Source organism: Leptonychotes weddellii, chromosome 6 (assembly GCF_054177405.1).
Source record: "Leptonychotes weddellii isolate Sample4059 chromosome 6, ASM5417740v2, whole genome shotgun sequence".
Taxonomy (NCBI): Eukaryota; Metazoa; Chordata; class Mammalia; order Carnivora; family Phocidae; genus Leptonychotes; species Leptonychotes weddellii.
This window is the reverse complement of record NC_138374.1, coordinates 50,493,698-50,507,384: the sequence shown is the minus strand read 5'-3', so window position 1 is coordinate 50,507,384 and position 13,687 is coordinate 50,493,698. Positions and strand designations below refer to the sequence as shown.

The window sequence follows — 13,687 nt, the reverse complement described above, 5'->3', positions numbered from 1 at the left end:
TTGTGATACTGACATTTTGGAAGAATATCAGGACCATCATCTCTGTCTTTTTAATAAAGAGTCCTATGTTTTGGGACACCTGGCTGGCTCAGTTGGTACAGCAGGTGACCCATGATCTCAGGGTTGTGAGTTTAAGCCCCAAGCTAGGTGTTGGAGCCTACTTAAAAAAAAAAAAAATTGGACAAAAAAGAAAAAGAATTCCACGTTTTGTGGTTGTCTGGTGCTTCCTCATGGTGAGACTGGGATTATGGGTCCTCAGCTGAAAGAGGTGGTAGGGTCTTGGGCTATCACACAGGAGACACACAGTATCCGTCCATCTGTCCCTCATACGTGATGTTAACTGTCATCACCCAGGCCAGGTGTTAACTTGATTTCTCCACCGTGTAATTACTGTTTTGTTCTTTTCCTCCCTTGCAACTTAAAAGAAGTCTGCGGGGACACACTTTAAGAGCGTGCAAATATTCTGCTCCTCGTCAAAATTAAAATCCATCACCCCTAGACATAACACCTGCTGATTCTTGCCTAATCTGATCTTTACGAAGGCTGCAAACTGACTTTCCAACTCCAGCAGCCTCTCGGCATTTTGCTGTAGGCAAGAGCCTTCCCTTCTCTTCCATGGATCTATTTATCAACAGTGTGGACTCCTATATTTTTACAGTTCCTTGCTGAATTTCATCATTTTGGTGCCCAAACTGCCCCAGATTTGGCCAGGGGGAGGCCCTCTGATCTGGCTCCAGAGTCCTGTGACCAGGACTTTTGAAGGGTAGTTAGGATTTCAATGACAGGAAGGGGCATTTGTGGCTGGAGGGAAGTAGGGGCAAAAGAGTGGGGCTAGGATGCCAGACTGAGAGCTGGGGGCAGCAGGGGACTGGAAGGTTCTATTGGTGGCATCTAGATACAGTTCTTAAGTTTGCAGTAAGGCTCATCTCGAGGCTTTCCTGCCCCAGCCCTGGCATCAGCCATCAGGAAGTCCTCTTTCTCTTAATGGGAAGGGCATCTGTGCCCAATACTCATGGTGCTGGTGACCAAACCATGTTTTACAAGCTACCCACGAGGCCCTGCGCACATCTGCTTTGGACAGCTGCCTGGAACACCATCCTGAGTCCTCACCACCCTCTAGCCCCCCAGAGACCAAGGCCAGCAGCCTTGGTGGCCATGGGCAGGGAGAAAGCAACCCAAAAGACTTAAACTTGCATCAACAGGCAACTCAGTACCCATGGGGGCCTCTTCCCCCGCCAGGCCGTCAAGCCCGGCAAAGTGCGAGTTTGTAGCCATTCGGGATCTCTGCCAGTGGTTGTTTTTGTTTAACTAATGAGTGTTGAGTGCTTGGTGACTTCAGCTCTTTGGGTTAAGTTTATCGATCCTCACAACAGCTCTGTAGCAGAGTACCATCTTGTCCCCATTTTATAGATGAGAAAAATTGTGGAGAGGTTAGGTAACTTGGCCGCAGTCACACAGGTGGAAAGTGCTGGAGTCAGGATATGAAGCCGGGCCAGCTGGCTTGAGTCTGGGCTCTTCATGCCACCTCCCACTGGGCCCTCCAGCCTGGCATCCCATTTCCCCCCACCCCGCACCAGCTAGGAAAACCCTCCACAGGTTGCCGTAGTTTAGCAGGAGACAGAAAACAGTCTTCCTGCAGGGCTTCCTGGGATCCAGCAGGAGTTGTGGCTTTCTGACCCGGGCACTCACAGGTCTCTGGACCACCCAGCTCCCTCCCAAAGTCCAGGGACTACCCCTCCAAGGGGAAGCCAGGGGCACAGAAACTCAGAGCCCTCTGAAGTCCCCACAGCAGGGCAGGCAAGGCATATTTGCTGATCTGCCCTAAGAGAAAGGGTTTCTTGGAGATTTCTCAGATGCATTCTAGAATCTTCCATGCCTCCTTGTTCTGCTCTGCATCACAATACAGAATAAACCTGTCCCTTCTTCCATGATAGAATTTCTGAAACTTGTAGTCCAAAACGTTCTTTGGGTGAACGCCCCCCTCCCAGATCCTTTACTTCCTGTGATATGTTGGGGGGTGTGGGTAGGTGGTGGTGAAGATGCTGGGCAGAGCTTTGGAATCACAAAGACAAGACTAGCTTTTCCAGTGCCTGACCATTGCCCCAGGCGGGACCTCTGAATCTCAGCTTTCTCGCCTAGGAAATGCAGGGAGACGGTAAAAGCCAGGGGATGACCTCCCGCAGTGCTCCGGCTGCTGGCAGCAAGCGTCAGTCGGCCCCTGGCTCCCTCTCACCGGGCTGGAACCCGAGCACCACCCCCACCCCCGAGGATAAGCACAAGCACTCGGGCCTCAGTCCCGGAGCTTGGCCGGCTGGGCCAGCAGTGGGTCGTCCCCAGGAGATGACCTGGATGGAAGATCCTGTGCAGGGCAGAGGTGCAGAGCCCCAGACTGCCCCTGCGAGGGCCACAGCTCCCCAAGCCCCCTACTGATGTGGAGAACAAAGGCAGAAGGAAATGTAATAAAATTAAAGGTCCATATAACCTGCAGCCCATGGACAAATACTTGAGGCGGGCAGAGTATAAAGATCCTCCAGGAAGCTCCCAGCTGTCTTAATGTTAAAGCCTTGCTAGAGGGATAAACAACCTTGGTTTGACAAAAGCAAGGCCTCAGGTTTCCAGTGAGTCTTCTTTAGCATATGAAAAGCCTTTTGAAACTCCCCTATCTTTACTTCCCCCCCAACCCCACCCCAAAGTATATCATCAGTCGCTCCTCACACCCATCTTCCCATGGGTCATGTCACTGGGCTTTAATAAAACCACCTTTTTTGCACAGAAGACGTCTCAAGAATTCTTTCCTGGTGGTCGGCTCTGGACCTCCCCAACCTCACCAACATTCCAAAACAACATCACTCACCACCTCTCCGAAAAGGTCAGGAGCCCTGGATATGGCCTCCGCTGAGAGGACCAACCTGAACGTCCCTCGAGGTACTCCTGTTCATGGGTTGCTGGCCAGGCGTTGTACAGATTACGGCAGAGGGACCATGAGAGCTGGGAGGAAGTTGGAAACTGAGGCACAGTGGGAGGAAGCAACTTTTCCCCAGATTGCCAGCCCCTGGGTGGCCAGGCCGAGGCTGACACGGAGGCCTGCTCAGAACGTAGAGAAGGCACGCGCAGGAGTCCCAGGGCTGGAGCAGGCGGCCAAATATGCTCCCAGGAACTCGCCCTCCCTTAGCACTTTGGGGGACCAGGCTCAGAGCTCCCTGAGTGCCCCGCTCTCTTTGTTAGTACGGGGCCTAGTCCCTGGCCCGGCACATGCCCTCCCCCCGCCCCGTGTCCCCCCTCTCCTGTGGCACAGGAAACTCAGGAGCTCCTGAAGGCAGGGGCTATTCTTTGTCCTTGAATCCCCAGGGTGCAGAGGGTGGGGCTGGTCTTTATCTGTCTGGAGGCAGAAGCCTACGTGTGACGGAGGCACTGGGAGGGACCCAGAGCCCAAGGCAGACCTGGAGGCTCAGGTAAAGAAGGAAGCAAAGACAAGACTTTACCAGAATGTGGGGTTTGGAGCAGACTTGCTCCTGAGAGGGGAGGAAAAGCAAGATGAATGACCCCAGTCCCCACCCACCCAGCACTTCATCCCACAACACTGAGGGGCAAGGCCAAGGCCAGAGCTGGTCTCCATCCACCTGTCTCTCAGCCCCCGGAAGGAAATCACAATAGGCAGGTTTCACAGAGCAACTCACTAAGGGCTGGACCCCGGGCTGAGGGTGACATAACCTCAACTGTCAATACAGCTTCAATTCAGGGTGGGGATTGATGTTCGAAGCTGCTAAGTCACCCCATCTCCTCACCTGCCACTGGGGACCACTGGTCCTGCCTCAGTTTCTCCAGAGGGGGTCGGACTAGGACGTTTCTCTCTCTGGACTCCTGACTGCCCCTCATCCCTGAGCCAGGGAGGGGGCCAGTGACCCACAGAGTGGCTGGTGCTCATGAGAGCAGGAGGGGGGTCTTCCTGTGATGCCCCTGCCCTCGGTCTGCTGGATGTGACATGAAGACCAGGTGTGGCCCCGCCTTGGAGCAAGTCCCCACGACTCCAGGCCTAGAGAGTTCCCAGCTGTCGTTCCCAAATCCACCACCAGGCCCGCCTCTCCAGGGTCTGCAGAGCTCTTGGAACCACTCTGCCACAGACAGGGGCGGCTTCGCAGGTGCAGAGCCGGAAGCAGGTGGAGCTCCGGGCCCTGACATACGTAACTGCTCAAGTCGTAGAAGCAGCTTTGAGGACGGAGCAAGGGAGCCACCAGACTATCAAAACCAGCAGAGTCAACCAAGTGGAGCAGCCAAGCTAGCAAGCGACAAGCCCAAGAGGCCAACTAGAAGTTTCTGGATAAGGCTTAAAGAAGAAAATTTATACTCATAGCATCCTGACGAGAGAGAGAGAGAGAGAGAGATGGCGGGAGGGTGGAGGAGGATATGAAATGATCTGCATTTTGTGGACGGGGAAACTGAGGCTGGAGAGGTTAAGTAAGCTTCCCAAGGCCACAAGACACCCTGGCATCATGGAGGTAACAGAAGCCAGTCGCGGGACTTTGGCACACATGGAGAGGAAGAGGGCCTCAATTCTCCCTCTCACCTTCATATTCTAGCCCCAAGGCCACCTCCTCTGTCGTTCCCTGTGGTCCCCAACCAACTCCCATAACACTGTCTACCAGACACGCATTGTGCGTTGTGTTCTGTGACCAGGGAATGTGCTTGCTCACCCTGCAAATACAATGCCTAGCACAGTGCCCACGGGGTGCTCAATGACTGTGTTGGATGAATGAATGGATGGATGTTTTGCCTCCTAAACCAGATCATAAGCTCCTTCAGGCTTGGGACCACGCTGGGCTCCGCCATCACCACCACTTGCTTAAGCGGCCCTGACCACAGCACATTCAAGAGCTGGGGCCCTTCCCCTGGCCTGACCCACTCCGTGCACACCTGCCAGTCAGGACCAGGCATCTGTGGACCAAGGCTGTGTGATAGGTCGCAGGCCCGTTAGTACCAGTCACCCAATTCAGAAAATGAGAAAACACTGTTGAGCAAAACCATAATCACCTATGTCCCACCATCTAGAACCAATCACTGGCAATGTGTTGGTATATGGCCTTCCCAACTTACTAATATGCATGTGCGTGGTAGGTGCATCTAGATTCCAAAAAAGGCCTAGATCCTATGCCATAGCATGCTTTTCTCAACGATGTAAACACCTTTTCAGGTTGCAAGTCAGTGACATTTCTATGACTGCACGGTAGCCCATGGTGTGCAGAGGGACACTCAGCTTATTTCCAATTTTCACCATTATAGATAACGAGAGGCGGAGTCCACAAGGCATTCTGGGGTTCCTTCATCTCTCAGCCTGTGACTGCAGAATGTAGGACGGGAGGTTCTAGAATCCTTTTAAGAAGCCACAGTCCTGCTCCTCTGACTTTCCCAGGGACCCCAGTGCCTGGTGGTGATGGGAAGGAACTTCCACAGTGAGGCCTAAAGCCCCACAGAGGCCCGTGGCAGAGAAGAAGGCCCCAACCCGGACTGGGCACCACGAAGGCTGTATGGGTGGGGCACGGTGCTCCTCTTCTTCCTGTCACCTCACTAGGCTGCAGCCCGGTGACCCCATGCCCTGCCTGACCTTCCTCCCACGGCAGACAGCCATCCAGACTCTTGCCCATGTCTGTGGAAGCTTAAAGTAATCAATAATAGCAGAATCCAAGTGGGGTATATTTAGAGGAAATTACTTCCCCGAGGTCAGCTTGACCTTCCCTCACCAGTCATTAGCACCACTGCCCGGGAAACTTGTATTGTGCCAGTGGGACCTGCTAGAGACAGGCTGATAAAAATGGTCACTCCAGAGCACTATTCTTCATACGTGTGGCACCCATGGTGTAAAAAGACCCTGAGAAGGGGAGGGGTCTGGGCACAGGGAGGTGGCAAAGGATACTAAGGGAGCCGCCAACACAGAACTCAGCAGAAACCAGCCCTCTGATTTCTGCTTTGGATGCAGCTGGGCCCCATGACCTCTAAGGTCCCTTCTGGAATTAGGGTCCGAGACTCCCCAGCCTGGTGGCCCAGGGCGCAACCTGTCTGGGTTCCCAGGCAGCTTAGAAACCACATGGCGCCCCCACACCGTGCCGCAGGCTGGAGTGCACTAGAGAGTTTACACATGGCTGGCTGGCTCACCCCTGACCTGGACAAACGCCTCTGGCCAGAATTCCTGGTTTTGCAGGACTCTGGGGAGTGTGGAGTCTGCTTCTTTGGGACACCTCCTCACAATGGCCCCTGAGATCCTGGGTAAAGATACAGGGGCGGTGCCCCAGCCTACGGCCTGAGGCCAGCGCCTGGGAAGCCATGTTGGCCTCTCCCGGTGCCTGTGGGCACATTCATGCTCAAGGATCCAGGCTGGCCTAGCAGCCGGCCCGTCCCCATTCCTCAGCCTGGATGCAACACTTGGCGGCTGGAAACCTAGCCAACTAAATCAAGGATGCAGTGCTAAGCTGAGCCAAGCTTCACGTCCCCCACTCAAAATGCCGCAAGAGACAAGCAGGTAAACTACGGTAATATAGCGGAACAGAGAATCATGCCTGTAACCAGAAAGCTCCCGGGGCACACTCACATTCACATTCCTCACTCATGGCTGGGTCTGTCCCTCCCGAAGGCTTGGAAGGAGCCAGGCGCGGGCAGTGACTGAGCCTACCCCAGGGCCCTGGCCTAAGCATCCTAGTGGGGGCGGGAGGTGGGGAGGGTGGCGCAGGAAGGACACGGAAGTAGCCCCTGCCCTCCAGAGGTACAGAGGACACCGCATGCCCCTGACAATCCTGCAAGCTGAGTGCCACGGCCCTCAGGGAAGACAGTGTGGATCGGAAGTTGGAAGCCCCCTGCTGAAAGAGAGGCCATCTGGGGGAAGGGGATGGGGCAGAGACCCCGTCCTTACCTCGGATCTGCCATTTAGAGTCGCGCCACCTCAGGCAGCCCCTCAACTTCCCTGAACCCCCACCTCTCATCTTTCAAATGGTCCTCTGCCTCCTGAGGTCACAGGGGTCATCATGGGGGGGACCATCACACACACTCCAAGGAGGACGGAGTTACCAAGCTGTGGAGGGTGTGGAGGGTGTGGCGGGCACCCCAGTGAGAGGACAGAAAGCACAGAGTGCTTTAAGAATCCGTGACCGTCGCAGCACTCATGGGAGCTAGATGGCAGCTGCCCTGGTGTGGGCACCCAGCATAAGGTGTAGACTTGAGGATTCGCTGTGTTGTACGGCTGAAACTCATGTAGCATCATGTGTCAACGGTACTCAGAAAATAAGAGACTCCATTAATGCACCTAGACACACTCCCCCGCCCCCCCCCCCATTCACTACAAGCTTCGGGGAAAGCAGAAGGAAGGAGGAGAGAAGTCGGTGCTGTGTGTGAGCCCCTCCTCCACCTCCATCCCCAGGTTGGCCAGCAAAGGCGGGCTGACAGGCGTCACCTCCCGCACACTCCCCAGGCCAGGCTCCGAGAGGCGGTCCAAGACGGATCGTGACAGTCTTCTTCCTAAGGGATGCAGTCTTACTGGCTGGTCTGGAGACAGCTGAGGAAGGAAATCAAATTGCCTGGCCCTCATCTTCGCGGTCAGATTTCCGGTCTTTGCTCTCCGTGCCTATCCTTCCTCCCTGCTGATGTCCCTGCTCCCCCCTCCCCACAACATCTCCCTCACTTGGGCCCCTGGAAGGCGCCTCCAGAGCCCCCACCCCCAGGCTCTTCCGGGCCTCTTTTAGTGGCCTCCAAATGCCCAGAGAATGACAGTTGGGTTGTCAGCGCTCAGTAAGCGTCTGCCATTCCCTCCCTCCAGCTGGCAGAGAGCGCGTGGAGGACCAGAACTGTCTAATCTGCTCTGTGTATGACAAGTGTGTGTGTGGGGGGGAATGACAGGATATGCAGATGGAAGAGTAATCACCTCCTCTAAAGGTTCTTCTCCCTGCGCGGGGGTGGGGGGCAGAGGTGAAAATGGCTCCTTTGAAAATCCTTTCCATGCTTGCCAAACAAGGTTCCTAACGCTAACTTTACAAAACTGTCTGCTCAGGTTTAAGACCACTGTCAGAGAACTAAGACTTCCCTGACTATGTGAAAAATAAGAAAAGCTCCTAAGACAACCAGCAGATAGGAATGAGCTATGTAGCCCCCTACTCCGACCCCCAGGGAAACCAGCTTCTGAGAAACAAAACTTAGGTTGAAGGCAGGAGGCGGGGAGATCTGAGCCAGTGGCGCGCTGACTCATAGTTCACAATCCACTCCCTGAGGAGGAAAATATCCGATGTGGAACATCTGCCAATGTTTTGTGGTGCAAATACTCCCACTGTGGCCAATTTCAAGCTACTTAACCTGATTGAGCACCCCCAGGACACCACGGGGGAGCCACGTTGAGTAGCTCACCCCAGCAGGACTGCAGGCTCCTGCATGAAAGGTGCTGGCGCTCAGGCCAACTCCACACTTAAACTAGGACTCTCTGGCATAAACTTGTACTCTGGGAACCGGCCCACTGTTTTATTACCCATATGTTGTCAGTTACCTTTGGCTTCTAGATCAAGTTCCTTCAGAAAATGCTAGATAAGTGTGCTGTGCTACAGGGAGGAGAGAGTATTTTGTGGGCACCGGGGCAGCACAGCACCATGATCAGGGTGGGGGACATGCAGGGGACAGTAGGGTCAGTGTAAAAGGGGAACTCCAAGGGAAAGATGCAAGTCCACAGAGCTCACCCCAGCCACCCTTCCAGCCAAGTGTCAGTTGTCATGGCCAGGCTGTGGTTCTCCTCATCCTGATGTAGCTACAGACACACACAGCGGACAGACACTGGGAGGAGGAGGAGGGTTACAGCTTCTTCAGGATAGAATGCAGGTGTTGATGGAAGGTCTGGTCCAGCTCAATGGTTCTATCATGCCTGCAGTTTGGGCCCAGCTGGGAAGCTTTAAAAAATCTTCAAGCCCAAAACCCACCACCAGAGATTCTGATTTAATTGGCACGGAGTGTGGTCTGGACATGAGGGTTTTTAAAAGCTCCCCGGATGATTTGAATGTGTAGCTTAGCTTGCACACTGCTGGTCTTACCCATGAGGCTTAATGGGAGAATCTGGTGAAAATCCGCACATAGCACTTCCGTCCTGGGACGCTACCCACCTTTCTGCTCTGTGAGAGAGAACTGTCAGGAGCGAGGCTGACAGCCTAAGTGGCCTAGGGAATCCTGCCTCACTACCTTACACCCTTTTCTCCACCCCAGGGGAGCTTCCTTCTGACCAAAATTCTACGTCTCAGCCATGACATTGCTGTGGCTTTCTATCTCCCTACAGCTATGTGCAAAATCTGCTCTCCCTGTACCAAGCACGGTTCTGAATAGCTGGAGTTCTGAGGCAAGACTGTTTGGGCTGGAACTCTGGCTCTGCCTAGGCAGCATGGCCCTGGCCAAGTTACTCAACTTCCCTATGCCTCGGTTTCCTCACCAGGGGAGGACAGTACCTGCCTTACAAGGTTGTCACGAGGATTCAACAAGAGCAAAATGCTTGAAAAATGCTTAGAGAAGATCGGACATGAAGTAAACGGTGACTGAGTACCAGCTAGTGTCACTGACCATGCCAAAGCCCCGGGAGACGGCGGAACGTGCTTTGTCCATCTCTGTCTCCAGCACAGCGCCTGGCACACGGCAAGCTGTTCAATTGAAAAATGACCCTTGGCAAAGGAATGGACATTTCCAATGCCTCAATTTGTGTCTGTGGCCCTGCAAGCCTCGTTCCCTGAATCAGGCACATGCAAGGCGGAGCTCTGCGTTTGGGAGCCAAGGGGTTGCTCTCCAGCACTCTGGACAGGGCCAGGAGGCTGGCCGGAGGCTGGCCGGCTGGCTAATGGAGCGCGCAAGTGTTTTGTTGTTTTAACAAACGTCAAACAACTCCTTTCTTGCTGTTTCCCTGCGGGCTACCGACAGAATGCCAAGAGCATCCTGGATAATTGGAGGTTCCGAGTAATCAAGGCTTTACCACACAGTGGCTGGCACAGATAATGCCATTCCATTTGGGCAGAGACCCAGTGTGTGAGAGGTCTTTTGCCCAGAGACCCACTTGTTTGGTCCCTGTGGGCAGACACACATGAGCAGGGGCCGGGAACAGGAGCTCCCCTGCCCCCATGTCGGCTGGGGGGGCATGCCTAACTTGCACTAATTGCTGTTAAAGCCTGTTTGTTTACTCCCAGCCTCTCCCTCACCCTGGCTCCACGGGCGGCCAGTGCCCCCTGCACTGTGTGGCTGATGATTACCTCCCCAAGCTGCCTGCCAGCTCGAGGGATGCCTGCACCAACTGCTCGCTGCTCGTGGGCACAGCATGGTACTCTGTTGTGCTGGACGAGGGCATGCTGGGAGACAGCAGGAGTCTGCCGTGGCTCTCAGGCAGCCCCCACGGTGAGGGCAAGTCATTGTCTCCTGAGCCCTGTGACAGTGCTTGGGGGAGGGGGCAGGGCAAGGCTCAGACTGCTATCAACTGGCTGGGCTCAAGGACAGCCAAATTCAGTGCCCAGGGAGGGGATTGGCTCCATTTTCCCCAAGACAGGTTTACAGGCCCAGTCCAGACTCAGGAGAAAAGTGCCAGGGGTGTGACTTTGTCCTCGGGAACCTGCGAGTCGCGTCGAATCCTTGCCCGGCTGACAGGCTGCACACAGTGATCACTCCGTCTTCTCAGCTACTAAGTGCCCATCTCAAATCCCCTCTTCACGGAAGTAAGTGAGGTACCAGGAATGAATGACACAGCAGCCTGCTTCAGGGTGTGTGTATCTGGTGGGGGTAGGTGAGGTGGGTTTCAAGGGATCTGGATGGGTGCCACGATTCTGCCAGGGGCTGGCCCCAGAGGATTGGCAAACCTTTCTTGAGCAGCTGAGCCCTGCCCTGGATGCTGTGGCCCACTAATTAGCCTCTATCCGACCCTTTAGCCATGGCCCGTGTCTCCTCTGTCCTGGTCCCTGGGTAAATGCAAGAAGAGGCCCAGCAGGCTGGAGGGCAAGGAGTGAGGGAAGAGGCTGAGCAGGCAGCATGTGGTCAGGACTCCAGGCTGGCTGAGCAGCAGGAGGACCAGCAGCTGGTGGGAAGTGACCACAGTGAACCCGGGCACCAGCTCCAAAGGGGGGAACTGTCCTCCCCACTCTGCAGCAGGGACGAAACAGAGGTGTGCAGAGGGGAGGTGATGTGCTCGTGCTAATGACATAAGTGGGGTTTCGGCCCTGTGCCTTTTCGGCTACAAAACTCTCTGCTTTTGTCATCACCATGGGGGGGGCTCCCCTTCTGTCCGGAGTGACGACAGGCAGGCAGGCCTGGAGAAACTCTAAGAAGCCTTCCCTGCTGTGGTTCAAGCCGCCTCCTGGGCCCCGGGGAAGCTCGGAGGGCAACTGGTGCTGACAGATCAAGGCACCTGCCCTGGAAAGCTGCCAAGACAGAAGTGCCCCCACTACGCCACTGCCTGGTTGGCCAGGAGGCAGGGCCTTGGGTCCAGAAGCATTTGTTTTGGCCAAGATTCCCTACTCGCTGCTCCCTTTTCCTATGGAGCGTCGGTGGGTCTGCAGGGTGGGCAGCAAGCCTGACTTCTCAAAGCCCTTGAGGCCTGGACACAGCCTCTCCCTGGCCTCGCAATTCGGATCGACGAGGACCAGGGCCTGGCTAAACCCCGAGTGGGACAAGGTGGAGAGGAGGAGCTCAAAAGATACAACCAGCTGATTCCACAAGTGACGTTTGCAGCTCTGGGCACAGGCTGCAGATGGAGCAGCGTGTTGGCACTGGAGGGCACACAGCACACCACTGACTCATCCGTGTGCAGACCAGACCAGCCCCTCCCCCAGCAGAGCCGGCAGCCTGGTGGGGAAGGGAAAGGAGGGTAAGAGGCCAGCTTCTTGGCCTGTCTTAGGGGCCGACAGGCCTCTCACAGCAGGCAGCGAGATACAGGAAGTCTGTCTGCTAATCGGCTTCTTGCAAACCAGCGGCTAATGAGGCCTCAGAGTGTACCCTCTCTGGGAGAGCCTTCTCTGCAGCTACGGGCGCTTTCCAGGGCTGAGGGGGGCCAGTGGGCGAAAGCCATCCCTTTGTGACCTGCCAACTTGTTTATGAGTGCCTACCAGACACGTGGCATCCCACACCTGTCCCTTCATGCAGCTTCCCACACTCTCCTCTCCCATCAAGTGAAGACACATGGGCCTGGACCATCAAAGACCTGGGTGAGAATCCTGCCTCTACCATGTCCTTGTGCAGGCTGCTTGACCTCTGCGAGCCCTTCTTCTCAGCTGTCAAGTGGTGATCCTGCGTCCCATCCGGAAGAGAGGCTTGAGCGGATGAAAGGAGATCATTGCAGGACACCTGTGCTAGGCACCCATTGATCTCTTGATCTCGGGGTCTTGGTTTTGGAAAGTCTGTATTCTTTCCACTTCTGCACTCCGCCTCCTCCAGGAAGTCCTCCGAGTCCCACCTCTATGCACACCACTCCCTCAGCACGTGGAACTCAGTGCGTCTGCCTCATCGTCACAGAAGTGAGTTCTGAGAGCAACCAGAGCCTGCAGAACCTCTCACTATGGGGCAGAGTGGTAGAGCACCCAAAGTGAAACAAACCACATTCCCTCTGCCCCTGTGACTCTAATCAATTTATTCTGTGGCACAGCATGAGACTCGAACAGGCATGCAACAGTCAGGGGAGGGCGATCCTGAGGCCCTGGCAGGCATCTGTGTCCCCAGGCCAGGAGGACAGCAGAGGCTGCATTCTGGAGGATCTCTTCTCTTGCTGAAGGCCAGGGTGAAGCTGCAGCTCCCTGGAAGGTTCTGCCCTCCCCTGCCTGCCAGAGAAGGGAGAGGATGCTGTGATCCAGGGCCCAGGCCCCAGGCCCCCTGGAAACACTGGGCCAGGGCAGCGGTGCAGGTGACCCCTTGGCCAGCCATGCTCCCTCCAAGTCCCCACAGAGTCCCCACTCCCATCCTTGTATTGCAGGGACAAGGGTCCTATCCTTGGGGAAACCTGACGTGTGAGGGCAGGTGCCATGGCCCAGATAAACCACAGCAGAAGACTGAAGCCCCGGGGGTAGGGTGGGGTACAGACTCTCAATCGGCACACTGCTGCCCCCTCCTTGGTCACTTGTTAGAAATGTAGGTTCATGGGCCCACTGACAGAGATTCTGAGAGAGGACTTGGGAGCCTTCCTCTCCAGCCAGCACTCCAGGGGACTGGGGTGTGGGATCCGTGAAGCTTACGGAGCAGTTGTGCTTGGGGACGTCGGGGGGACAACAGCACAGCTGGTGGCCCGGAGATAGCACCTGGTGCTTTCGGGAAAGGCACCCCGACCAGCACTTCCCAGCCTGCGGTGTGCACACAAATCACCTGGGGATCTTGCTCAGGTGCAGATTCTGACCCTGGAGCACAGAGGTAGAGCCTGGGGCTCTGCATTTCTAACAAGCTCCCAGGTGATGCCCACGCTGTGGGTCGGTGGATGACGCTTTCAGAAGCCTTGGCAGGGGCTTCAGCATGCAGCCATATCACGGGTGGGGGGGAGGGGCTTGTTAAAACAAATCGCCTCCTCCCTCCCAATTTCTGACTGAGGAAGTCTGGGGAAGGGCCTGAGAATGTGCATTTCTTTCTTCTTCTTTTTTTTAGTAGACTCCACACCCAGCGTGGAGCCCTGAACTCAAGACCCTGAGATCAAGACCTGAGCTGAGATCAAGAGTCGGCCACTTAACCT

At 55.4% G+C, this 13,687-nt stretch overlaps 1 protein-coding gene across 5 annotated transcripts in view; it reads right to left on the bottom strand.

The window, feature by feature from the left end:
* LRRC20 (leucine rich repeat containing 20) overlaps positions 1 to 13,687 on the bottom strand; it is a 106,781-nt gene that overhangs the window by 4,927 nt on the left and 88,167 nt on the right. For 3 of the 5 annotated variants that reach the window (XM_081824122.1, XM_081824121.1, XM_081824124.1), the window contains one exon: positions 12,590 to 12,791. The exons of the other annotated variants lie outside the window; for them this stretch is intronic. In XM_081824122.1, coding sequence (XP_081680248.1) covers positions 12,604 to 12,791 — 188 coding nt within the window. In that variant the 3' untranslated portion in view covers positions 12,590 to 12,603. Of the gene's footprint in view, positions 1 to 12,589; positions 12,792 to 13,687 lie in introns of those variants that run through there. 5 annotated transcript variants of the gene reach the window in all.